The sequence below is a fragment of the Aspergillus aculeatus genome (assembly GCF_001890905.1).
Source record: "Aspergillus aculeatus ATCC 16872 unplaced genomic scaffold ASPACscaffold_8, whole genome shotgun sequence".
Lineage (NCBI taxonomy): Eukaryota > Fungi > Ascomycota > Eurotiomycetes > Eurotiales > Aspergillaceae > Aspergillus > Aspergillus aculeatus.
The window spans coordinates 195745-222773 of record NW_017962983.1 but is presented as its reverse complement, the minus strand read 5'-3'; the positions used below and the strand labels follow the sequence as shown (position 1 = coordinate 222773).

Genomic DNA, 27029 nt, shown 5'->3' with positions numbered 1-27029 from the left:
TGGGTCTGATATTGGCTTAGCCCCATCGGTCTTCCAGATGAGAAACTCCTGCGCTGATCTGAGTTTGCTCAGATTCCGCTGAGTCAGCGAGCAACGAGCGGGTGTGGCGCAGGCTTCTTCGAGAAATTCATCTTGCGATGAAAATAGCCTGTCAAAATAGCGAGAGGGGCTGGGGCTGGAGCATAGCCTACGAGGCTTGTTGTGTTAGATAGAACCGGACGATCGGCCGTTCGACTTGGTAGCATGCATCCACTCCGAACAAGATTTTCTGCACCGCGGGCTAAAGTTTTTTCCTTATCGCGCCGCGGAATGATCTATATCCGGAGACAAGGGTTGATGCTGTGTGTGCTTTTCAGCCATCGAATACCGTTGAAACTCGACGGCGACTCGGATACATTTAGCTATATTGCTATCAACAGGCATAGTCAATCTCAAATCGTGGTATTTGGGTGCGCCATAGGACCAGAAAATGAGAACGAGCAACGGTGGAGCGCAAGCCGCGTGGCCGGTTGAGCGTTCACTGCTCCACTCGACCCTCCCGAGCCAACCAGCATCCGTTGCGACCACCAAAATAACTGGGCAGCCTCAGCCCTAGTTCTACCACGTACGACGACAAGAACACCCTAACACGCAGAGAATTCATCATCACTTGGTTCTTTGGCTGGGATTCGTCATGGCTCGGGTCGGAGCCAGTATGCTCGGTGCTATAGATAATGCAGGTCTCGCCCGCCTAGAAATCTGGCTCCCACTGCTCAACAACCAATCTTCTTCTCGACCAGCCAAGTTCGCTCAACTAGGTACTTACCAGACAATATGCAACTACGCTATCTGATCGCACTCGGGACATTGTCCTCTCTCACTGCTGCTCATCCCGGTCCCGCTGCTGATCTACCCTCAACATGGAGTCCCACTTCAACCGTCACGGTCACCGTACCCATAGCCACCCTGACGGCCGATGTCAATAACCTCAAGGCGCATGCAAAACGCTTCCATGGGGACTGGCTCATTCAAAAGCGAGCCTCAACGACTGAGGAGACATCTTCTACCACCTCCGAGTCTACCACCTCGACGACTGCAACGTCAACAAGCACGACAGAATCAACCGCCTCCACCACCTCTACCACTTCTTCCAGCACGACAGAAGCCACGACAAGCTCTACCACCTCCACAGTCTCCTCCACCACCTCTACAGCGAGCAGTACCACCTCATCAACTACGACCACCTCCGCCACCTCACAATCCACTACCACTGCGTCAACCACCACGACCAAGACCACGTCGACAGCCTCAACCACCACCTCAACCGCCTCGGCCACTAGTTCCGCCAGCGCCGCTAAGGCTGCCTACAACCGTCGTGGTGAGATTGCCGCGATCGTCACTTTCACCATTCTGATCCTGCTTTTCGTCGGCGTTGCCGCCTTCATGTGCACCCGGGATAAGCGCAAGAGAAGACGCATCGAAGCCAGGGCAGCCGCCAAGGCCGCGGACTACTCGATGGTATCCTTGACCGAGGGCGGCCGACCGCAGAGTGAGACGAAATTCGACCGAGCCTCGGTGATGTTCGCGACGGCACCCTCTCGCAGTGAGCTCGGCTTGAGCACCCCATTGACGCGTCCCTCTTCTATCGCGACGAGCGAAGTCTTGCGCCAGAGCCCGACTCCGGCGGCTGCCCCCGCGACGCCGCCGGAGGCGCAGCATCGCGCTGGGAATTATGTGTGATACAGTCGAAAAGTATAAGTGCGGTGTGAAATTTAGCATGAGTCATACGTTTGTTGGCGTTTTTGCTGGGTTGCTTCTTTTACAAGTTTGTTTTTCAGCGAGTTCTTCTCGTACGAGTTTCTAGCGAGCCAATGCAATAGCCATATTGTTACCTTGTTTTATATTTATATTTCATGATAAATTGCACCAGCTTGGTCTGTGCTCAAGCACTTTGTAAGAAACAGAAGGTAGAGTTGCGAAATGAGGCACCTCTGACGGCGACCCTCGGGGACCGCGTGAAATATACATCCCCAAGCCCGGGTACCATCCAGCAGAGAGACACTTCAGCAGACGTATATGAACCACGTCGCAGCGCTTGGATGGAGCTGAATACTATATTGAATGGATTTCCGAATGTTTAGCAAGAAACCTGCACCTTTATAGGTTTAGTTGGCCTGGTGTTCAGTCAAGTGTTCCGGTCACATGACGTGACGGTTTTCCGAATGAGGAACGACGCTTTGACCACGGCACTGGGCACGTTTACTGTCTACATGTCAGATTGGATCTTCATCATTCCTCATCTCTTGCCTAGTGCAACAACTCTTTGCTCGATGTCACCAAGACAGTAAACAAAATGGATACGGCCTTCGAGTTTGTGAATCTCACGTCGGCCCAACAACTCCGACAGAAGCCGACGCGGGCGGTGATCCGCTCCCACGCCAGCCGGCACAACTGGCGATCGCATGCCAATTCCAACGCGACCAAACGACCCTCTTATACTCCGAAGGATGATCGACCTCAACAGACTCTAGCGGAGATGCATAGCATCTCCGAGGCCGTAGGTCTGGGACTCCTCGACCCGTTCCAGACCTACCCATCGCAGCTAGACGCTGCGACCGTGAGTCGAATGTTCGAGTACTGTGAGTTTGAGCCCAGCCGCTGCAGGTAACACCACCTTGCTGAGCACATTACAACACAAACAGCACTGCAATATCTATGGCCTACCATCTTCATGGCCAGTGCAGTACCAGAGCAGACTTCACCCACAATCAGGGCGTGGTTCACTGCCGGATTGAACAGCCCGGTTCTGTTCAGCGCGTTCATTCACGGAGCGGCGACTCATCTGCAGTCGAAAAGGTTGTTGTCCGGCGCGCAGCAAGTTGATCAGAAGGCAGCTTACGAGATTCAGCTAAGTCAGCTGGAGACAGTGCAGCGTCTCAATGCGGCCATGCAGCGACCGGTGGATCAGTGGACTGATGAGGTCATTCTCGCGATCAATTCGTTGCTATATACCTCCGATGATGCTGAGACCATTAACGCCGCTGGTAATGTGTCGTCACCGTTCAGTCCGGTGTTCGAGAGCATGCAAAGTCTCGATGTGTATGCTGTTCTGACGCAGGATAACTGTCATCGTCGGGGGTTGCTGGCCATGATTCGCCAGCGGGGTGGTCTAGAGAATATTAAACTGGAGGGGGTGGCCGCTGTGATCTCTTCGTATGTGTTTACTTGCCGAGATTGAGGGCGAACTCCTGTGATAACCTGTTGAATCCGATCTGCAGTACAGAGGTAATCGTCGCAACCAAGAACCTCACCAAGCCTCAATTGGAGTATAGATCTATGTTGAGCGAGCAGCTGCACACCACGCAGCGAGAAAGCCCCACGCCCTCCTTCCAATCCACTGCTCTCGAGCTCTCGCAGAACCGTCTGCTGGACCAGCTAAAAGGTTTTCCACGCGGATTCCTTGAGATTCTGCATGACATGGTGATCTATACAGACCGAATTCAATCTCTAATCCATGGACGAGTATGCCAGTCGCATCCCCAGATGCTTAGCCTGGTCGAGCAGCGCAATTGGATCCAACACCGACTTCTGAGTCTTCCGTCTAAGGAGAAATGCGTCACGCCGGTGTCGTTTCTGTACGAGCCCTTCCGCTTGGCTGCCCAAGTCTATAGTCTTGCGGTCATCTTGCCGCTTCCCATGGCCGTTGCACCCTTTGCCCGATTAGCCGAGCTGCTCCAGGTGGAGATCAGCCAAGCTATGGAGTATGAGCCCGTGTGCAGTGACGCCGAAGTGGATCTGCTGTTGTGGATGGTGGTGCTGGGCGGAATCGCCAGTGAAGGGACACGAGTCCGAAGCTGGTATGAGACTATGCTTCGTCATTTACTGCAAGGAAGGGACTTCGTATGTTTTGCCGAGGTCAAAAGCGCCATGAAGAGGGTCCTCTGGCTGGAAATATCCTGTGACCCTGGGTTGCAACGCCTGATGATTGATACATCTGCTCATATTCGTGGAGGGTGATGTGGTGAGCCATTGCAGCGGGCGGCGTCATTTCCCAAATAGGCAATTGAATCACTGTCCCAATTCGGCAAGCGCCGATAAGGCTGGCACCTGGCGAGCTTATCTCCGAATCTCCGCTAATCCACGATATAGATGTCGACTTCACAACAGTATAAATTCAGCTGCTCATGGCTTCAAGACACTCACTGACAGTTGCTCAGTTCCAACCATTCCTATCCAATAAGAAAGAAGGTCCACCCAGAACGAAGAATGCTGAAACTCCTCGCCCAACCCTTCCACCCGCTCACTCTCCCCGCACCAACCTCCTTCGCCAACCAAACCCTCCTCATAACCGGCGCCAACACCGGCGTTGGCCTCGAAGCCGCCCGTCACGCGCTGACTCTCCACGCCGCTAAGGTAATTTTGGGTGTCCGCGACCTGACCAAAGGCGAAGCCGCCAAAGCCGACCTCCTCAGCACGACCGGCGCCCACTCCTGCCAAATCGACCTCTGGGCCCTAGATCTAGCCTCCTTTGCCAGTGTCAAGGCCTTCGTTGCCCGAGTGAGACACTACGTCCGCGATGAGCAAGGGAGGATCGACGTCGCGATCATGAACGCGGGATTGGCATCGGGCGAGTGGCATGTGACGGAGGACGGGTGGGAACGGACGATCCAGGTGAACGGGCTGGCGACGGCGTTGTTGAGTTTACGGGTCTTGAACGTGCTGCTTGCGCAGGCGAAACAAGATGAAACGATGCTCCCGCATTTGGTGATCGTGGCGAGTGACGTGCATATGTCGGCGGGGTTTGCGGAGCGGCAGGAAGAGAATACTCTGGCTGCGTTGAATGATCAGACGCAGTGGGCGAGATCAGCGGCGGCAAACGGCCCTGCGGAGCGGTATGCGGTGAGTAAGTTGCTAGATGTGTATCTTATGCTGGAGTTGGCGGGGATGGTGCCGAGGAAGGAGGATGCAGCGCGCACGCCGTGGGTGGTCGTCAATGCGGTGACGCCGGGGTTCTGTAAGTCGGAGCTTTTGACGAGGGAGAAGGCGCCACTTGCGCTGCGGGTGATGCAGTGGTTGACGGGGCGGACGACGCAAGAAGGGGGCAAAGCACTTATTGATGCCGCGGCGCGCGGAGTGGACTCCCATGGGGAGTGGTTGGAGAATCAGGTTGTTGCTGAGTACGTATGCCCCGAATTGGTGTTGATCTTATGCCAACATGCTCTTTCTGCAGTCCGGGAGAGATTGTGACTAGTAAGGAGGGTGTCAGGACAAGGAAGAAGGTGTGGAGGGAGATGTTGGAGGTGCTGCGGAAGGTCGATCCGGATCTGCCTAGGATTTGACCATGTCTTTGATTCACGGTGCTCAGTGCTCGAGTGGCACATTGCATCGCGTTGCAATACGTCAAGAATCTTGAATTTGTTGTATTTCGCTCGTTCAACTGTACCCCTCTTGCAGATGATGCTGCCTAGGCTCATCCTACGCCTTGAGATAGAAAGTTCTCAGCTCGATATTTGATGAAGTCGGTATCTCTTTCTTCTCCGTATTCCTTTTTCCTTTTCTTCCATTCCTGTCTTTAAGCGCGCAAAGTCACTAGAATGCCAGCACCACCATACGGAGTTCATAGAAGAGCCCCGCCGCCTCAACCGACGGATCCCGAAGCGTGCTTACCCCGCAGAGCCGGCGATATATGAAGCGTGTCCCGACCTGTCGAACCCGTCCCTCTACACCCGAAAATTCTTAATGTAAACCCTTACAAAGAACAATCGGTAAGCTGGATTTTACTACAATAACCTTTGCCGGAGGATCTTTTAACGAATGCCCCAAATATTAGTCCACCTACCGATGCAACGATTACTCCTGGTCTAATTTGCCGAACGTGCTTTCCCCCTATCACTTCCCCACTTTCTCTGATATGGTCTCGGTAACTCTCGATAGTATACTTCCGACGCCAGTGAAGCGGCCGACGATAATGATGGGCTTTGCAAGCCAAACAGTGAAACCCCCATTCAGGGGATGGCGTATGGCGGCTGAAGAATGGCGCACGTATGATCCCCATGAAACGTTTGGGATTCGAACAATGTCCATCGAAGGCGTCTTCAGATCTGGGGAGCCGCCCGGGTATCTGACTCGTTTGGCGCAGAGGTAGTCGCGAATTGTAGGCCTCGAGTTGCTTGGAGACCATCTCTGCCGCGAATCTTTCCATCGCCTCAGCTGTCCCATGGACGGCGATCCCGGCTTCTCGTGCGGAGCAATGATCGAACAAGGTCTCACGGCGTCGACATTTGATCCCTCGAGGCGAGTAATGGCCCGGGAAGCTCTTCATGCGAGGCAGACGCGCTAGATGAGTCGGGTCCAGCCCGAATTTGCGAAACACATCCTTCCGGGACAGGGGGAGGTAGTCGGTCTTCTCGGTAAGGCACAGGAAACACACCCGGCGGCAGGTGATCAAGTAGAGGTATCCGCCGAAATCGCCGCACCCGTTACACTCGGCGGTGGAGAGTGTCTCGTACAAAGCCTGGCAGGAGAAGTTCCGGGCGGTTTCGAGGTTGAGGCTGCCGCGTAGGGCGGCGGGCGCGTGCGCGAGGATTCGGCGATATTGCGGAATTGAGCCCGCGACGATCCTTGCTCTTTTGTTGACGCGACGGAAATCCGTCATTGACTGTACGTCCAGCGCAAGGAGCGTGAGGTGGAGGATCTCGAGTGGGAGCTTCTCAAGAGCACCAAGCCCGTAGCGCGCAGAATGAGGATCGAGCTTCAATTGCTTGTCCAGCCTCAGGGATTCGTCAACATCATCCAGTGTGTGGTCCGTGAGGTTGAGAAAGACATATGTGGACTCGCTTATCAGTCTGATTCCTGACATTGTACTGTGGTATGTAATTGGAGCGGGAACATGTAAGATTCATTGCGAAACAGAGTAAGTAGATGCATACCACGTTTGAGAACGTTCGACAAATGAGCGAGGATTGTCCCAAGACGAGTAAGTCACTTGTAGGGAGATTGAATGAGAAGCGGGAAACTGGATATCCACTTATCCATCCTCGGAAGGGAGATGGATCACGTGAAAACAAGTGACCGAAATCGACAGGAGTCCTGTATGGTTACTGGTACAGTACTATACTGTAGCTTCCTCCCTCTCTCTCCCCTCTCTCTCCCCTTCTCACAAAATGCATGCAGAGTAGTTCGTGGTGTGCTGTAATGAACTTTATATTTTGAATTAGCTATGCTTAGAAACAAGGAGGTAGTTATTCGCCTTAGTCCCCTACAACTAAGTCCAAAAGCTTTGGATTCTCCACTTCGGGCTATTAGCTCCGAGGGGGTCAGAAAAGCTGAAACATGTGACTCTATTGAGAGTTAGAATAACTTGATTCTTTTTCTAAGCTTCTTTACTCTTTGTATAGCTATTTTAGAAGTGATATAAACCCCAACAATCCTAAGGTAGAAGAATAATCAAAGATATTCTCTAATGTAGAATCCTAATATAAGGATCTTCGGCCCCTAAAAATCCTAATGTTCTAATGTAAACAGAGGCTTAAAGATCCATCTTGAATGTTAAATAACAAAAAGAGCTCCAAGAGGTCAGCGTATAGTCACATAATCTCTGACCACCTTCGAGCGGGAACCCTCTCCAGTTCCAACACTAATTTCTCCAAGAGTGATCCCAGGATTAAACATGGGTGGAAGTTGGTACTCTATAAGGGCCTGAGCAAGAGTTCTGACCGCTGATTGGCTGTATCAACGACTTTTTTATATCCTATCATTGGCCAGGTAAAGAAGGAGTTACATAGTAGTATACACGCATTCGTTCTCTGATTGGTAATTTAAGTTTATTGAACTGGTTCTATATCAGTTTAAGTCGGTTCAACCGCGCTTTGCCGGCTTGCAAGGGGGGTCTGGGGATGATGCAAGGCCCCCCAGCTGCAGATTTAGGCCGTAGATCTGAATCACTACACATATATCTAAATAGAATTTAGGGAAGGTGCTTGAAAAGATGCTTAAGAAGATGCTTAGGCAGGTGCACGTACGGGCCCTGCTGGGCCCGCTAAAGGCGCGTAGCAACGACTTGGCCAAGGGAGGAACCCGCAGGTCAGGCCCTCGTATATCGTACTTTGCCTATAAGGCAGGGTCGATCCAAGGGTGACAAGGCAGGAAGTACTATTGTATACTGCGGGACAATATGAAAGGCAAGGAAGAAAATGGAATTAAATCAAGATATAGGTGAACAGATAAATAGATAAACAAACGTAGTGTGTTTTGGGGCTTTGAGTACGATGTCGACAGGGGGTTATGGCATGGTTTGCCTATGCTACAGCTAGTCGAACCACACTAACTAAAGACCCGTAACGTGACCAAAACACATGCCCTATTGAACCACGTCTATGCCATTCTCTAACATACAATCAAGCAATCGGAAGTCTAAAACAAAGCAGACTCCTGCTTGATCAGCTCAGCCGCCCGCTCCGCGACCGCATACAAGGTGCTAGTCAAATGACCGCAGACCTGGAAGGGGAGCACCGAGGCGTCGACGACGCGCACGTTGCGGGTGCCGTACACCTTCAGGCTGGGGTCCACGACGCCGCCCTTCTCGCGGGGCATCATGGCGGCGGTGCCGACGGGGTGGAAGTTCGAGCGATCTATCCAAGCAACCATTAGCCATCTTCTTTGACATAAGAAAAAAAAGAAAACAAAACCAGCAGACTCACAGTTCCCATCCAGCAACCACGCCTTCCACTCCTCGTCCGACGCATCATCCTCCAATGGCGGCACCGTCACCCCCTCCACCAACCCTTGCAGCGGCTGCGCGTGGAAGGTCTCCCGGATATACCGTGACACAGCAATCTGGCTGTCCAAGTCCCAGTCAAACATATAGAAATTGGGGTTGATCGCGGGCATGGCGGCGGGGTCCGCCGAGGCGATGTGCACATTGCCGCGGGCGAAGGGCAAGAGCGTCCAGGATTCCGAGGAGATGCTCGCGCTGCCGCCGGGGTAGTACAGGATCTCGGCGATGGGGACCCGCTGGGTGAAGATGAGGTCGTACTGGACCTCGAACAGCTCCTTGAGGTGCGCGGGCGTGATGACGCCGTGGCTGACCGCCGCGGCGGCGTGGGCGTAGTCGTCCAGCTTCTTGCGCAGGGAGGCGGCCACGGCGGCGGTCTCGTTGCCGTACACGTCGTAGATGTCCGGGTAGACGACGTACTTGGTGCCGGCCAGGGTGGCGTGCGTGGCGGCTTCAGCGTGTGTATTGGTCTGGTCCTGCAGGTTCTCGCCGACGGCGGGGAGATCCACCTGCACGCTGATGTTGTGCTTGTGCAGGAGGGTGGCGTTGCCGATGCCGGAAAGCTCGAGAATGGCTGGGGATTTCAGGGAGCCTGCGGAGATGATGACCTCCTGGCGCGCGGTAACGACGGTGGTGGTGCCGTTGGCGGTGGTGAGTTCCACGCCGGCGGCGGTGACGGCCTCGCCCTTGGGAGCTTCATCCTGCCAGATCAGACGGTTGGCGAAGGTGTTCAGCAGCAGGTGCAGGTTGGGTCGCGCGGCGACGGGCCAGTAGTAGGCGCGGGCGGCGTCCTCGCGCACGTTGGCAGCCACGTTGATGGTGGCCGGGTAGATATTGATTCCGCGCATCTTGCCGCCGTTCACGTCCTCAGACCAGGGAACTCCCAGGCCCTGGAAGGTTGCGTTGATCGTGGCAGTCAGGTTATTGGTCGGAATCTCGCCCCAACCCACCGTCAAAGGACCCTGCTCGCCGTTGTAGGAGGTGTTGAAGGTCGCCCCGTCCAGGCGCTGACTGCGGGTGGGGATGGTCAGATTCTCGCTCTGCAGGTAGTAGGGGAACAGGCTGTCCCAGGTCCAGCCCCTGTTGCCGATTTGCTGCCAGGCGTCGATCTGCACGTCTTCGGCACGGGTGTAGGCCATCCCTGAGCAGAAACAAAAACATGAGTCAGTAAGCATGTTTGAGAGACAGAGATGATAATGGGAGGTAGCACACCGTTGATGGCGCTGGTTCCGGACAAGGCTTTACCAGCACGCATGACCATCTGAGATTTGCCGCCATAGGTCTGGTTGACCGTCTGGTACTGCCAGTCGATGCCCGTGCCAAACGCCAGCCCATAGCCATCCACGGCCGTGACATTGGCATTGTGAAGCACGGAATCACCCGCCTCAATCACGAGGACAGATACGTTGGCGTTTTCCGACAGGCGATTGGCAATGACCAATCCGCTGGTGCCGCCGCCAATGACGATGTAGTCGTATTCGGCCTGGGAGGCGTGTGCGATGGGCGAGGCCAACGCGGCCGTCAGGGCACTCAGGAGAACAAACGGTCGGAACATGACGAAACAGATGTCTGAACCTGGTGACTCTTGTACATGTTCAGTTGCATCTACCAGGGTTATATACCTCTGCCCTTGAGACAAGCGGGTGGTTTCCGTCCCGCCTTCCTCCTCTCTTCATATCTGAACCAAACAGATATACAGACACGATCGGTCAGCGACGGGATGATTCCGCGGGAAGACCGTCAAGTGGAGCCCAGCACGCCATTGACTTTGAAACAAAAAACGGGTATCCGGTGAAGGCAACCTTGAAGGTTATCAATCGGACTCCACCGGACTCGGCATGCCGAGGAGCGAATTGACTGGTTGTGTTCCGGCCCGGCACGGATAGATTCGAGTCGATCAGGGTCCAGTCCCCGGTTGTTTGCTGATTCGAGCCTAGCCTAGCTGCCTGAAACCTCATTCTCCTGACTAAGAGTTTGTCATCGGACCCATTTCCCTCTTCTGGCGTCAGATAGATTGCCTAAGCCAGGGACCAAGACACTAAGGGTGGAGTCGTTACCGGGCTGGATAATCTTCAGGAAGGATGATAAGGTACTAGTCAACTTGCCTCCAATCTAGTGCATCCCTTCGGAGTAAATTGAGTTGATGATAGATTGACCTTGTCTCACTATTTCTCATCTCGCGCCGATTTGTGGTGGTGGTCAGGTCATCTTCGGGGAAAATACCATTGGTGAGGTTCTGCACTGCATCCTATAGCCTAATCTCCTGTGGAAGATCCCATCATCGAACAAGCAAAGCATGCATGCGAAAACATCCGAAGTGGTACTTCTCACATGGGAAGGGATGACGACCGTCTAAAGCATTGACCCGAGCATGTCAAAGCTGATTGCACCCGGATGATGCCAACTAGGCACCATTGTAGAATCCCAACCTTATTTGGGGCGATGAATGTTCCCGGTATGCTCCCGGTCTGTTGAATATCATCGATTGGATCATTTATCATTGTGAAAAATGATGATTTAGGCAGTGGTGTGACCAGATTGGAGGGGAATGGAGGGTGTCATGCAGTATCGTGGAAGAGCTAGGTAGACATTCTTCTCCCGGTCATGTGGAGGTGCCGGCCGAGAGTAACCCTCATCGCTTGATTCCAATTTTGATTGTCATATACAGGGCTAATGCTGACTATCTTTCTGGAGCTCACTCTCACCGTTTGATAAACAGCCAGACCTGGGCCTCCCGCAAACCAAGAGTCGCAGTGCATTTGCTGGATTGTTTTTAACCGGGTTGGCACCTGATTAATTAAATGGATATGTCCCACGGTCGGACAAGTGTGCTTGTCAAGCCACGTTGACCAATAACAAATACAGTCGCGGGGACGGTGCCATCCAGAGAAACAATGCGGGGTGGGAGATTGAATAAACACTGGATGACCTCACGTTGTACGAGGCCATGAGGGAGACGCTGTCAGCCACAGCCGCGGCCCAAGCTGAGTGTGACATCAATCCGAGGTCTGCTGCTTCCCGTCGCTATTGACAAGTGTGTCTTCAACTATTGGCAGACGAAAAAGTCTGTCTGGTTTTCTGCTTGTGGCTTCGCACGTCGACACGAATGGGACTTCTCTGCTATCACGTGACCGTTGGGTTCTGCTTCTCACCGTGTCACTGCTTCTGTGACACCCCCGAACCGACGGGTTGACATCTCCTTGACAGTCTTCCATTCGTGAGCATCATCGACAGACTGCAGTGATCATCAGGATGGTTTGTGCAGGCGAATGGGCAAGCAAGCCAATGTTGATGCAGGAATCTCGAAACCCTACGGGAGCTCTCCGCTGGCCTCGGAGACTTCAGGATTCACTTACACATTGAATTGCACATACCCAGAGACCAGATCCTGCCATAGATCAATACCATCAAGAAGTCGGCGATCTCCACATGCTGACTTGCCCGATCACTTCCCCGCACGGCAATTCACCCGAGAATGGACGGACTGCTCGCTGTCGGTCCGTCCAGAGGTCGATTGGTGCCATGCGATCAGAACACTGGCAGTCCCTGGATTGATTCGTATGACTCTTACTGGGTAACTGCGTCCATATGAATTGACTTTGCTGAGAGCGACCGCACATTCCGCGCGTGACCCGAGAAACTCAATCATGGCATCCCTTGCTAGGCTTCTGTTTGGGCTGAGTCACTCCCAAGGAACCTTCAAGGCTATCGGAGTCTTTGACTGGGTCGGTCGACCTGCCAAGATGTGCATTGATAGACGACTGAGCCAGCCTCGACGTGTTCCCGGAGCAGCCCTCCGGCAATTCATCAGGAAGCTGTCATTTGTGGGCATCGGTCGAGCCCGTCTCACTGGTTGCACCTTCTCCATCCGGGCGGGGTTGAGATGAACACATCCCATTCCGTTCATCCGATCCTGTCAAGTAAGTGAGCTCGGAGCCTGACTCTGGGAGTCGAAGGGCTATGGGTTCCACGTTGCAGAACAAGTCTGAAAGTTTGCACCTGGCTGGGCCTGAGAAGCCAATATAGCCGACCCCATCTCCAATTCCCCGGATAGCACCTCCGCCATTTGCTTTTGATCCTCAGTCTCCTCCCAACACGGGATGGCCCTTCTGAATTGCGTTCTGGCCGTGCTTTCGATGCTGGTATCGCTGTGCCAGGCCCATCCTGCCTTGCAGGCCCGCGGTATGTATGCACGTTCCATTAATCCTTATCCATCAATCCGCCACTGATCCCAGTCAGACGTTTCCTCCCATCAACTCTCCGAGTTCGCATTCTGGGCACAGTATGCGGACGCCGCCTACTGCAGCAACAACTATGACCCCAAGTCCTCGGGAGCGAGGATCCGGTGCTGGGACCGCGGCTGCCCAGCCATTGAGGCCACCAACACGACAATTGCGCTTGCCTTCTCCAAGTATACCATCCAGCCGCGATGTACCTCAGGCTGAGTCTGGACTAATCGCTTCTGCGAATAGTGCCACGATGACCGATACCGCTGGCTTCGTAGCCGTGGACCACACCCACCGCCGCCGCATCATCTCGTTCCGCGGCTCCTACTCGGTGCGCAACTGGCTGGCGGACGTGATGTTCGTCTTCACCGACCCCCACCTGTGCAACGGCTGCCTAGCCGAGCTGGGCTTCTGGACCTCATGGACGCTGATCCGCAGCGACGTGATCCGACAACTCGAACAGCTACAGAATGCGTACAGCGACTACGAGCTGGTGCTGGTGGGCTACAGTCTTGGCGCGGCAGTTGCGACTCTGGCGGCGGCGGATCTTCGCACGCGCGGGTACAAGGCGGCGCTGTACGCCTACGCGTCGCCGCGGGTGGGGAACGAGGCGCTAGCGCAGTTCATCACCAATCAGGGCGGCAACTACCGCTTCACACATACGAACGACCCAATCCCGAAGCTGCCGCTGCTGATCATGAACTATGTGCATATCAGCCCGGAGTATCATATCCTGTCCGGAGATAATGTCACCGTGCGCCCCCAGGATGTGGCGGTCTACGAGGGGTCGGTCAACTATGCTGGCAATACGGGCACAGGTTCGCCCTCGCTGAGGGGGCTATCGGCGCATCGGTGGTATTTTCAGTTGGTGGATGGGTGTAAGGAACCGGGGTTCCCTTGGCGGAGGGGGGAGTAGCATACAGTTCTGGTGCGTGTGACATGACTTACGATGTTAGTGTTGTTTACACTCTGTGAGTTTTAGCATTGTAGTCGCATTAAATCCATGCAGGCAAAGCATTCATGAAACAACGTCATTTCGGTTACAGTTCCAGTGGGGGAAGTATAGTCTCAGATACGAGGAAAGTGGCGGAGTCGGGGCCAAAACATCACGGCTCGCCAAAGTCTCCGTCCCTGCGCGGAGCATTTTTCCGGGTAGCACCAACACAAGGCTGACCACCGCAACAGCAACATTAACCAGCATATAAATATATCCTGGCATACAACTTCGAAAATGTAAAAAGCAGATCAGAATCCAAAACATCAACACTCTATTCGCTCTGACCATCGCCGAAAATGACCTCCCCGAACTTCCTCCCCACGATCGCCTTCTTCGGCAGCACAGGCGGCTGCACCCTGCACTGCCTAGTCCTCGCCCTCCAAGCCGGGTATAAGTGCAACGCAAGTACGCAACCCTAAAAGGAAAACACCACAACCACCTTTTTCATCACCACTAACAATCTTCAGTCGTGCGCACGCCCGAAAAACTAACCACCCTGCTCGCCCCGTACAACCTCCCCGCCCCCGCCCTCAAAAACCTACACATCATCCCGGGTAGCGCGACGGACGCCGCCGCCGTGCGCACCACCCTCCTCGCCCCGGACCAAACCCCGGGCACCTTCGCCCCGAAGACCGTCGACCTGATCATCAGCGGCATCGGCAGCAAGCCCAATTTCTCGAATCTGCTGCACCCGACCCTCGAGAACCCGACCGTGTGCCAGGATGGGATGCGCACGTTACTCGCGACTCTGCACGCTCTCCAAGAGCAAGAGCAGGCGCACGGCAAACCCAAGCTGGCCGTCATCAGCACGACGGGCGTGGACTCGAAGCGCGACGTGCCGGTCATGATGCTGCCGTTGTATAATTGGATGCTGAAGGTGCCGCACGCGGACAAGAAGGAGATGGAGGCGATGATCCGGGCGGATGCGGCGTTGGGGGATGCCAGGGCGCTGGGCAGCTATCTGGTCGTGCGGCCGAGTTTCTTGGTCGAGGGCAAGGATAAGAAGATCCGGGTCGGGACGGAAGAGGAGCCCGCCGTCGGGTATGGCATTAGTCGCACGGAGGTCGGGCGGTGGATCTTTGAGAATGCCGTGCTGGGGTTCGACGGGCCCGTGCAGGTCAAGGAGAAGGTTAAGGGGATGGGAATTGGGTGGGCGGGCGGGTATTGGGGAAGGTTGGTTAGTATTACTTGGTGAGGTTGTGGTCTACCTGTTGTTCAGGGTTGTGGTTAGCGATAGTGGATAGATGATGGGATCATGCAGGTTTCTGGTGCGGGAAGCGTTTACTTATTAAACTGTTCTAATCAGGAGTTGAATTTCATTGAACTGGACTGCACCTAGCAGGAACGACTTACCATACTTACTGATGCGTTTCTCAAACTAAATGAGTCAGGACAGTGCAGTGGCATAGAATCCGACCCGCAACGACCCTCCTTAGGGAACCCGGATCATATTCATACCAGGGGAATCCGCATCGCGATCCGCGAGGTTGGCATCCAGATCTAGCATCTCCGTCTCGGTGAGCACATACAGGACCAACTCTATCTCCTTATTAGGACGGTCCTGGATATGGAAGTGGCGCCCGATCTGCCGGCGTCCACACCCCAGGCACGGCACGAACCCCAGCGAGAGCAGCCAGACGATCAACTCCTCCATCTTGTCCGCATGGATGATGACCGCCACGATGGGGGCGTCCGGCCACGGCGGGAACGCCCAGAAGATGTAGCGCGGGCCCACGACAAGGTAGTACCGGTACCCGCCTTCCTCGAGGCGGCGGATGAAGTAGTCGTACCAGCCGTGGTTGAGGATGACGTGGGGATCCATTGTGTTTGGTGGGTCGGTGATTGTGGTGTGATGCTAAGTTCGTGGTTGTGAATGTGCGGGAGGTTGTCGTGACAGGTGAACTCAGTGGTTGGTACATGGTGGTCTTCCATTTATATCATGTCTTCTGCTGGGGTCGTCGGCCGGTGAATCTGGCGGGGATTTGCATCTAATCTGGGATTGGTACGGGCTTCATTGTTGAGCTGCATCTTATACAGGAGAGCTTCGTCAGATAGTGAAGAGTGTGGTGGATTTTGGTGCCATCTTCCCGAGATTGCTATCATACTAGGGATCTAACGAACTGGATTGCTGCGGAAATCGAATGACTTTCCCTTTCCGCTTTAGACTAAACTTAGCGCCGCTTTTTACTTCCTAAGCGGCCCAGAGCGTGGGAAGAGTACAAAAATATATATTCTAAATAATCTCTAAGCTATCCCGGATTGCTCTAAAAATAAATATTAAAAAAATAATTATTATTCTAACCGCATGCTTAAGTTTATACAATCCAGTTATATAATTTAAATAAAATATATACTACTAATATTATTTATTTTATTTTTCGTCTTGGCCGGCGTGCCCGTTATTTTTCTAATTTTTAAAAATATTTAATCCTATTTTAATAATTATCTTATATTTAATTCGAACTTTCTAACAGCAACATACTCTCAAATACTAATAGTATTAATCTAAATTTTTATTAAAGTTATTAAAAAGACTTTATTTATAAATTAATAATGTTCTACAACTACTTCAGACCTATTCTTCTCCTATCTACTACTTTTTTAAATCTTATAATATTTTACTAAATTAAAGGCTTTAAAACTTCTCTATTTATAGTATATAGAGTGGCTTAACCTGACCGTTATATCTTAATCTTAACCTGGCTATAACCTAGCAGTCAGATTAAAGTATAAAAAATTTTTAACCGTACAGTTAAAATTAGATTAAAATATAACTGTTATTTTAATTATTTATATCTGTCGGTTAAAAAAATCAGATATAGTAGATAGATTAATAACCGCAGATTAATTTATAATATATATATTTCTTTTATATAAATAATATATAAAATATAATATATTTTTAATTATAGTATAGTAATATTTTTTAGTTCTAATCTATCTACTCGATCTACTTAATTTTATCTATCTATTTAATTTATTTAATCTGCTTAATCTATTTAATCTGCTTAATCTATTTAATTTTATTTATTTATTTAATCTTATTTATCTGTTTAATCTTATCTACTTACTTAACTTCGTCTATCTACTTAATTTTATTTATTTATTTAATTTATTTAATTTATTTAATTTTATTTATCTACTCTACTTGCGCTATCTATTTTATTTAAAAAATAAAAGCTTAATATAAAAAAAATAATATCTGTTATTAAATAAATATATTAATAATATTATACTATTCTTTATATTATCTAAAACAGTAATTATAATAATATAAAAATTATAAAGACCGGATTTCTATTTTTATTTAAATATATATAATATTTAATTTAAATAAGACTAGTTCTTCTATTACTAGTAATAATCTATTCTTAAAATTATTTTTAAAATTATCTATATTTTTATTTTTATTAATATAAAAGATATTAATTATCTTATTCTTCTCTTATTTTTTAAATATAAAGATAATCGAGTCTGAATTAAAATTATTAAAAATATCTTAATATTTCTTACTAATAGTAAAATAATTAATATATATTTAAAGTATAATTATTTTAATTATATTAGAATAAAAACAGCTCCGGTGATAGTAGCAGATATTTTAAAAACTATTAAAAAAATATTTAATATTAATATTATTAATTATAATTAAAAGAAAATTTTTAATTATTTAATAGAAAATAGAAAACTAATCACAGCGGGACTTTTAGTAAATAAAAATATTAGTATATTTTATAATATTTAAAATAATATTAATTTAATTAAAAATATTTTAAAAAAGCTATATATTTTTAATATTTAGATATATTTTAAGTTCTTCGAATGTTTCGGCTGTAAATAAGAATTTTTAATATTTAAAAATATTATAAAAGATTCTATCTAAATCTAATAATAATCCGAAGACTGTCGACAGTATATTAATAACCGAATTCTAACTATAATAAAAATAAAATATCTTTTTAAAAATAATTTAATATTTATAATATTAATTAATATTATTATTTAATTATATATCTTTTTTAAACTTTTCAAGTTTCGATATCGGATTTAAAATAATTATAATTATATAAATATAATCTTCTATTTAATAAATTTAATAATAATACTTTCGAAACTTTTAATATATATTATATAAGTTTTTAAAATTTTTTTTTTAGAGTATCTGCTTTTTTTACCAGTCGGTTGATTAAATAATCTAAATAATTAAAAAGATTGTTATAAATATTATAAATTTTATAAACAGTAGGCCTACTATTTTTAAATAAATAAAATATAAAAAAAAAAAGAGATATAAAAGCTTAAAAAAATATTCTATTTATTTTTATTTAATTATAGTAGAATAAAAATAATTAATATTATTATACTTACAGTACTAAGTAAAATTTTTAATTATTTAATAAAAATTAAATACCCGGCGAATTATAAAATAAATTAAATTCTAACAGATTTTGCAGTTTAAAAAAAATAGTAAACTAAATTAGATTTAAATTATTAAATAAGCTGAAACTTCTTACAGTATTCAAAATTTATATTTATAAATTATATAATCTTCTGAATTTATAATAAAAAATTAATATAATAAACTATTACTAAAAGAAGATTTTTTAAAAGCTGTTTAGATTAATTTTTTATAAAAGACTTTTAAAAAAGATTTTTATATACTATTTATATTAGTCTTTTTTAGAAGACTTCTAAAATATATTTTTTTAAAAATTTTTAAAATATTAAAAAAGACTTTAAAATTTTTATTATAATTATTTTATATATATTTAATAGTACTGTTTAAAGTTTTAATCTAAAGTTTCTACAGAAGAATATTAATTATAAACTGAATTATATAAATAAAATAAAATATATAATACTAATTTTAAATAATCTTTAAAAGATTAGAATTAATTAAAGTATTATAAAGCTGAATATTTTAGTTAAGCTAAATCCGAAGTTTAAAAAAGATTATATTAAATATTAAACTATTATTATTAGTATTATCAGTCGTTATACTTAACAATTAATAAAAAAAATTATATTTATATAAAATTAATAAAATAATTATATTTAGATTTTTATTAATATAAAATCTAAATACCGGTCGGAAGTTTAGTAAAATCTTATAATAATTTATATCTTCTATTAAAAAATATCTAATTAAAATAAGAAATATTTTTTAATTAGAACTAGTTCAGTAGTCTACTGTAATTAATATTTATTTAATATTTAAAAATTTTAATAATAATTATATATATATATTTTTTAATAATTTTAAAAGATATTTTTTAATCTGCGTTTGATTAAACGGACTTAATTTTTAGTATAGAAATAAAATAATAAAATTAATTATTTATTTAAATTAAATATATTTAACAGTTCGGAATAGTAGATAATAGATAATAATAAAATATAGGATTTAATTTTAAAAATTCTATTTATTATAAACTGTAGAGGTCTGAAAAAAATAATAATTAAAAAAAAATTATCTTTAAAAAATAAATAAGTATTTATAATAATATATTATTAAATATCTAATTAATTATTTATTTAAATATAATTAATATTATTTTCTTTTTATAATTCTTATAAAAATAATAGCTTAAAGAACTAGTTTTTATATTTTTAATTTCTAAATATTATAAAATATAGAGGCATGCAATACAGTAGATATAAAAAATTTTATTAAAAAATAATATATTTTTTTAAAAATTATTTTATATTATTAATAACTTCTTTTGATTAAAGTAAAATAACGGTTTTCGAGCTTGTATATAGATTTTAAAAAAAATTATCTTCTATTATTAATTTTAAAAAATAAAAAGTTTTTTTTAAAAAATTAAATATAAAATAATCTTTTAATTCTTCGCAACGCGTGTAATCTTAAGATTTAAGAAAGAAGAAAAAATTTAATTTAAAAAAACTTATTTTAGTTTAAATATTATTATAATTTATAAAAATTTAAGAAATAGAAGAAGAAAACTCAATAGTATTTTTTAAAAATAAATTAAATAAATATAATTAATTTATAATTCTAAAACTACTCTATAAATAATAGCTATAAAAAAATAGAAGCAGAAAACTCTATAAAAATAGTTTATTTTATTTTAAAATATATTTTTATATAAATATAATTTATTATATTTTAATATATAGCTAAAACATCTACTGCGGTACTGTATTTTATTTATTTTAATAAATTTAATATTAAAATATAAATAAGCTGAAATAATAAATATAATAGTTCAAATTAAAAAGTTTTAATAATAGTTTTTTTTATTTTTAATTAATAATCTAAATCAGACTATTTTTAAATATATAAATAAAATATAATTCGAAAAAGCTACTAATAGAATCAGAAGCAGATAGAATATTAAATTAATTATATATTATATATAAAACAGTTAAATCAAACAGATTTTTTTTTAATTAGATTATAGAATTTAAATATTATAAACTTTAGTATCCGGCTTTTATATTTATTTTTTTAAAGTAATCTAAATTTAATAGATTAAACTGGTCAGGCAGGTGGAACGGGTTAATTAAATAAATTAAATATTCTAAATTTATATTATAATATTTAATAAATAGATTAAATAGTAGTTAGAAAATATAATTATTAAAAATAACTAAGTAAATAATATAGTATAAATTTCCTATTAGAAATTTAATTTATAAAACAGATAATCCAGCTTTTTTAAATAGAAAATAAGAATATAATAAACTATTTAAATTTAATTTAAATAAAAAATAGTAAAATAATAGCAGTATATTTATTCTTAGTAGTCTAATTAGTAGTAAATATATAATTTTTCTAATATTATAAATTATTATTAAAATATACGGTCTAAATAGAGCTGTAATTATATATTTTTATATATATTTCTTATTATAATAATAATAAGTTTTAAAAAAGCTAAATTTTATTAATACTACTAGGATTTTTTTATTAATTTTTAGATATAGAAATAAAGAAGATACTAATACTTTTTTTTAATTATTTTTTTCTAATTTAAAAAGCTTTATTATATATATTTTTAAATAATAGTTAAGATAGTCAGATTAATAACTATTTAATCTAAATATATCTTAACTGTATTAGAATCTAAAAAAATATAATAAATAGATTTTAATATTAAAAATAATTAAGATAGTTAACCGTCTGTTTTTTAACTATACTACAGTCAGATATAAAAATTTTTTTAATCTGGCTATAATCTGGCGGTCAGATATAAAATTTCTAATTAACCTGATCTGACCTGGCCGTTAGCCACTCTAGTAGTATATATAATATACTATTTTAAAAACATCTGAAAAGCTGAATAAGACTTAGTAGTACAGATATTACAATATCTTTTCCAAAAACATACGTTAAATTATTTATTTATAAATAGAAATCTTCAGTTTAATTTCTATTTTTTTAAAACATACTAATTCAAAGACAGAACCAAATACGGTATTCTTCTTTATTATAATATATTAAAATTATATAATATTATTCTTTTAAATATCTTTTGAAGTACTGTAATTATATATTCTAGCAGGAAGATATATAACCGCTGTAGATATTTTTTACTTTTAATATTAATATTATATATAAAATAACTTAAATATAATATCTTTAGCTTAAAATAATAAGATAGGTATTTATTTAATAATATATATAATAATAGATCGGTATCTGGAAAATTTCGAATTCACAGTCTTTATAAAAAAATTATATAAAAATATATTAAGAAATATTTTAGATATTTATTTTATTTAATTTTATCGACTATACTGCAGATGTGCTAAATTTATTCACCTCTAGTTTAAACTACTAAATACTTTAAAAACTAAGAATAAAGAAAAAGATAGTTGATTGTATTATTATTATTTATAAAAACAAAGGCTATTCTTTTATACCGCGGGAGAGTTTAAAAGACAGACTACAGTATTCTATTATTAAAATTAAATATAGAAATATATTTAAAAATCGGTTGAAAGAATAATATATATAATAGTATAATTATATAATCCGAGAAGCTGTTATAGAATATATTATAAAACAGTATATAAAAATAAGAATTCTATAAATTATTAATATTAGAAAACTTTTACTATATTTTATATAAAATCTTAAAGCCTATAATTATTTATATAACCTATCGTAATAGTATAAACCTAAGCATACTAGTATAGTAATAAAAATAAGAAATAATAATTCTTCGCTTACCGCGAATAGTAAATAAAAAAGTAGGATTATCTTCTATTAAAAATCAGCAGTTATAAAAAAAATACTAAATAATTTATCTAATTAGAACAGCCGTACGTTACTGCCAGGTAAATACTATAAATTATTATTTTAAGATTAGTAAAGTTAAGTTAATACTTATCAGCTATAGCTACCAACTTCTAAAGTCGGTATTTATAAATATAAAAAATATCAAATTATTTATATATATAATAGCTGAACGAACAACTCTTTATATATTAATTATCTATATCTAATATTTATTAAAAAAAACAGGCATGATCTATTATTTAACTGTTTTTATAAGAATTTTCTTTAATTATTATCTATATTTTAAACATATCTAATATATTATCCGGCTGTTCTACCCTCCAGGCCTATAATTAGATATACTCTAATTCAGATATATTTAAATTAAGATTATTTTAAGTAAGCTATAAAGTTTCCTTCAATATTACAGAGAGCAGCATCCTTGGCTGATATCTTCTTAGAATAAGAACTTATAGATTAATATATATTTATTTTATATATTTTACCAACCTTAAACATACAGCAGCTTATTACTGGACGGATACTGCTTTTAAAATAATAAAAAGATGCTTTTTCTTCTACCTTATCTCGGCTGGCTCTAATTCTGAATTATAAACCCGAATTCAGACAAGCTATAATTCTTTCTTTCAGATAAGTTCTAATTATAAGCAGAAACCCGGTTCGTATTCAATAATATATTTAAACATCGTAGTAGACAAATACAAGTTTATTTAGAAGTAAGAAAAATATATAAAAATATAATATTTAATTCATCGATTAGAGAATCATCTGACGGTGAAGTAATTTTACTTACTACTTACTAATAAAATTTATATTCGAACTAGATCTACCGCCTAAGACTGATTCACCGCCTGAAAATAGTTTATCGCCTGAAAATAGTTCACCGCCTGAGAATAGTTCACCGCCTGAGACTGGTTCACCGCCTGAGACTGGTTCACCGCCTGAGACTGGTTCACCGCCTGAGACTGGTTCACCGCCTGAGACTGGTTCACCGCCTGAGACTGGTTCACCGCCTGAGACTGGTTCACCGCCTAAGATTAATTCACACTGCCCGCTAATTACTTTAGGAGAATTCATCCTGACATTGTTACCAGGCTTTGTATATAAAGTATAACAGTACAGTAAGTAACTCAGCACCGCCTTCGTCACTCGTATCCTCTCATACAAAAACATTTCTTGCCACGTGGACATTTCGTTCCAAATCCAAAATTCCTTCAAAAAATCACGTTGATCAAAGTCAGAGCAAACATAGCTCCCAATCTCGCTGCCTCTGAACTAGAGTACATCCACGGTACAGTATAATCTTACCCTATAATCTTAAGTAATAAACTAACTCCTTTCCGGACTGTCAAAGCTGCTGCTGCCATCCGAGGACTATCACCAGACATATTAACAACATAGGCTTATTCGGGAGCCTGAAAGCCCCTCACATAAGGCATAGGCCCCACGTCGCCTCACACCTGAAATGGTCGAAGCGCTTCCTGACTACCTAATAAAAAAGCCCTGCTCGTATCTTAATAAATCGGCCATTTTCCTTATATAATAAATTTGGGGTCGAAGTTTCGCCATGCAACATCAGCCGTGCTCTGAAACGTTGAGGCTGGTCGAAAAGAACAGCAAAACAAAACCCAAAGAGCGCAACACAGATTTACTAGACGCATATGCTCACTATGTCCCGGATTCTTCATCATATCAGCTTATATTTGTCGATGAAGTAATAAGAGGATAGGCATCAGACGAGCAGGTTGGGCCCCTTTAGGGACAGCACCTTTTCAAGTGGAGCAGGATGGGATTGTCTTGACCCGTGCTTTTTCAAGGCTTCACCGATGCCTAAGCAGATGGTCTTACTCCATCACATTACCTCCCGTCAGTAGACTTTCAAATCAGAGGATTTGAACTTCGTTTGACAAATTAGACCTGATTATATGCACCTGATTATATGCATGAAACTGGTCTCCGTCGCCTCCTGAAAGCAAGCTGCAATCACAATATCTGCTTCCTCTGACGTTAGGCGCCTGACATGGAAGAATTCCTGTTATATGCAAAAGTATTGGAGATAAATGCAGCGCAAATTTTGACGGAGCGGAATCAGTCGCAAACGGAAGCAGTGTCTGGTTCTAAGGATGCTTTTCAATTTTGAACGCCAAACTCTTTCGAAAAGTGGCTATCTTGAAGCACGGGGAAATCGCCCCTCCGGATATCCCAAACGAAACACTTTCCGTACAGAGAAAGCCACTAGCTATCGAGATTTGACTGAGACGCACAAGGGAAGTTCAGTAGTGAAAATGAAAATTTTATATGGGGTGATTAGTCTATACGAGCATTAATTCTTGGAATTTGTACCTGGGGGATAGTTTTAAGCTTAAGAACTTCCTTCTCAAGTGAAAGAGCATGGCAAGGTATATCATCAACTCGCATCACTGCTGCAGGTGGCATACCTCTAATTTGAGTTGTTAAGGTCTTGTGAAATAATGCGTATGGAACACGAGCCGGACACATAAGCGAGTAGGCCATCTGGATTACACACCATATTGGACTCTTATTCCAATGTATATATGAGCCAACTCCATTTCTTTCTGCCTTAATGCTACTGCAGTATCAGACAGAATTTCCTTGATGCTTATTGCTTTGCAAGTGGACATCGCCACCCCAGGCTTGCCATTCGAGCCGCGACTAGGAGACTGCCTCCTAAAAGCAGACAAGAACCCCCCCAGACTTGCGCACCCAAGTAGCTACCGTTACATACTTGAATCAATTTACCTGCTAAAGGTGGTCCCGTGAGACACGGTATACTGATGATGGTAAATACCATGCCGATTCTGGTACCACTTTTAGTCAGGTCTTTTGTCAGACTGGCCAATGTTGACGGAATTAAGCCTTGAATACCCGCGCCGAAGAATCCAAAGAAGACGACCCAAACTATCTCATGCGCAAACGAAAGCACAAGCATCCACATATAGAGACAAAGAGCAGCAAAGAATATAATAGGAATAAGGACTGTTATCGCACTAGAGCAGTGATCTGCGAGTAAGGCTGGAACAATGCGACCCGGAATCCCAATAGCATTGACAATAAGAAGAATATTATACGAGGAAGCCTCTGATACATGAAGCTTATCGAGAGCATATGAACGTACCTAAGAAAATTTTATCAGCATAGAACAGCTATATGATAAAGCATGGCAATATCAGAGAAACATACATAGTAATACGCAAAATAAGTTGCCCAAAGAGTAAAGAACATGCTGATCGTAAAGAGCAAATAAGGTAACTCCTTAAAAGCTGCTAGCTCGATTAGCTGCCTACTTTTGCGAGGTAGGTGTCGCGCCTTAACAATAGACAGTACTACCGCTACATTCAGCAGCACCACGAAACCCATAATGCGTATTGTCCAGGGAAAGCTAAGGTGAGGTAGCAATTGCTCTGCAATCATGGGGAATATAATTCCTCCCGTTGCCGCACCACTCGCAGCGGTCGATATAGCAATGGTACGTTTAGTCGTGAAATAAGTTGAAATCAATGCAATCGTCGGGCAAAACGTGAGGCCGTTGCCGAATCTTGACAGATACCCTGTGCCAGGAACAGCTGCCAGTAGCTTGTGCAGATGCTGGTAGTAAACATGGCCAGCAATTGTATCGAGCATCCAGCCCACAGAATAGGTCGATAGTAACCAGTGTCGAAGGCGCGCCCCGAAACCGCTCCGATCAGGAAGATCAGGAAGACTTGAGTGCTACCGATCCAGGAAATGGTTGAGGCGGGAAGATTTAGCGATGAAGCATAGTAACTCTGAAATATCCCAAAACTATTGGCATAGCCCCAGGCATTGAAGACGACGAGATGGCCAGCTAGAACCTGTAGCCAGGCTGTAAGACCGCTATTTGGTGGCGGTTCATCTGAGAAAAGAGCGTGGGGTACAGGTAAGGCAGCGTGCTCAACACTGGATATGGATCTCATCGTGGCGGAAGTTGTTCGTCCCTGTCTGAAGAATTGAAAATCGCTCTTTCCAACTGCGCTTGGCTCTGAGCCTGTCAACTTGATTTGAAATCCAGAAAAATGTGATAAGAAGAGGGAAGGACCTCAGTTCTTGCGGCTGTAGAATGTCAAATGGTTTCGTCTAATTCTCAACATGACACCCAAATCAACTGCAAAGATAACACAGAAAAGTGGAATTTTGGATTGACCCTGTCTCTTGCGGGATTTGCTTAAATGTCGCAATGACACGTTCCGTTTCTAATCCAAGTGACGCTTATGCAGCCACTATCCCAACCCCGCTATGCACGGATGTGACTGAGAAGTTATTTGGAATACCTGCCACGTCATGCCACATTGCTCTGCGTGAATTGTAAGTCATCGGTGGGTAGACAATTATAGAAAACGTATAAGAGAATTAAGCATTGACACATTGTTACCACAGAAGCACATTCTACAATATACTGATAGCCTCCATATCCAAATTCTTCTAGTCTTTTACTTTTCAGGTTCTTCTCTTGCATCAGAACACATCATCAGACAATTATTTCCGTATGCCTATCAGGTTATTTATATTCTGGAAAGCCCCGTAGCCACCGCAGGCCTACTCTATTGGGAAGCACTGCAACACTTGTTCGTGGGAGTCTATACCTTAGACCTTTTTCTTGTTGGGCTCTTTATGTTGCGGGATGCGTATGGACCGGCGGTGCTGGCCGCTGTAATCCTGGTGCTAGTGGCTGTACTGCAGTATTATTCCCACCAGTACTTCCGTCTTTTTGTTTATTACCTCTCAGCGAGTGGTTCTTGTATAGATTCT

General features: G+C 43.2%; 7 protein-coding genes across 7 annotated transcripts; 4 read left to right on the top strand and 3 right to left on the bottom strand.

Moving 5' to 3' along the window:
* Window positions 1-318: 318 nt before the first annotated feature.
* ASPACDRAFT_1856215 (uncharacterized protein) lies at window positions 319-1719 on the top strand (the record flags this gene model as incomplete). The annotated part of the gene is made up of 1 exon (XM_020197474.1): window positions 319-1719. The coding sequence occupies exon 1, from the start codon at window positions 814-816 to the stop codon at window positions 1717-1719; it is 906 nt and encodes a 301-aa protein (XP_020055972.1). The 5' UTR covers window positions 319-813.
* A 613-nt stretch (window positions 1720-2332) lies between these two features.
* On the top strand, window positions 2333-5318 carry ASPACDRAFT_60471 (uncharacterized protein; the record flags this gene model as incomplete). Its single annotated transcript, XM_020203560.1, has 5 exons — window positions 2333-2618; window positions 2682-3192; window positions 3258-3879; window positions 4189-5156; window positions 5210-5318. The coding sequence occupies 5 exons, from the start codon at window positions 2333-2335 to the stop codon at window positions 5316-5318; spliced, it is 2496 nt and encodes an 831-aa protein (XP_020055971.1).
* Window positions 5319-5868: 550 nt separating this feature from the next.
* ASPACDRAFT_43254 (uncharacterized protein) lies at window positions 5869-6838 on the bottom strand (the record flags this gene model as incomplete). The annotated part of the gene is made up of 2 exons (XM_020201221.1): window positions 5869-6005; window positions 6055-6838. 2 exons carry the CDS (start codon window positions 6836-6838, stop codon window positions 5869-5871), a joined length of 921 nt encoding a protein of 306 aa, XP_020055970.1.
* A 1393-nt stretch (window positions 6839-8231) lies between these two features.
* ASPACDRAFT_1888314 (GMC family oxidoreductase) lies at window positions 8232-10307 on the bottom strand (the record flags this gene model as incomplete). Its single annotated transcript, XM_020198480.1, has 3 exons — window positions 8232-8609; window positions 8679-9893; window positions 9965-10307. 3 exons carry the CDS (start codon window positions 10305-10307, stop codon window positions 8392-8394), a joined length of 1776 nt encoding a protein of 591 aa, XP_020055969.1. The 3' UTR covers window positions 8232-8391.
* A 2235-nt stretch (window positions 10308-12542) lies between these two features.
* Window positions 12543-13936, top strand: ASPACDRAFT_119199 (lipase family protein). The gene is made up of 3 exons (XM_020196231.1): window positions 12543-12934; window positions 12992-13163; window positions 13225-13936. The coding sequence occupies exons 1-3, from the start codon at window positions 12853-12855 to the stop codon at window positions 13892-13894; spliced, it is 924 nt and encodes a 307-aa protein (XP_020055968.1). The 5' UTR covers window positions 12543-12852; the 3' UTR covers window positions 13895-13936.
* On the top strand, window positions 13891-15308 carry ASPACDRAFT_119195 (NAD(P)-dependent oxidoreductase). The gene is made up of 2 exons (XM_020196230.1): window positions 13891-14380; window positions 14443-15308. Exons 1-2 carry the CDS (start codon window positions 14272-14274, stop codon window positions 15168-15170), a joined length of 837 nt encoding a protein of 278 aa, XP_020055967.1. The 5' UTR covers window positions 13891-14271; the 3' UTR covers window positions 15171-15308.
* Window positions 15309-23633: 8325 nt separating this feature from the next.
* On the bottom strand, window positions 23634-26197 carry ASPACDRAFT_52314 (uncharacterized protein; the record flags this gene model as incomplete). Its single annotated transcript, XM_020202596.1, has 4 exons — window positions 23634-23669; window positions 24904-25380; window positions 25446-25813; window positions 25915-26197. 4 exons carry the CDS (start codon window positions 26195-26197, stop codon window positions 23634-23636), a joined length of 1164 nt encoding a protein of 387 aa, XP_020055966.1.
* Window positions 26198-27029: the final 832 nt, after the last annotated feature.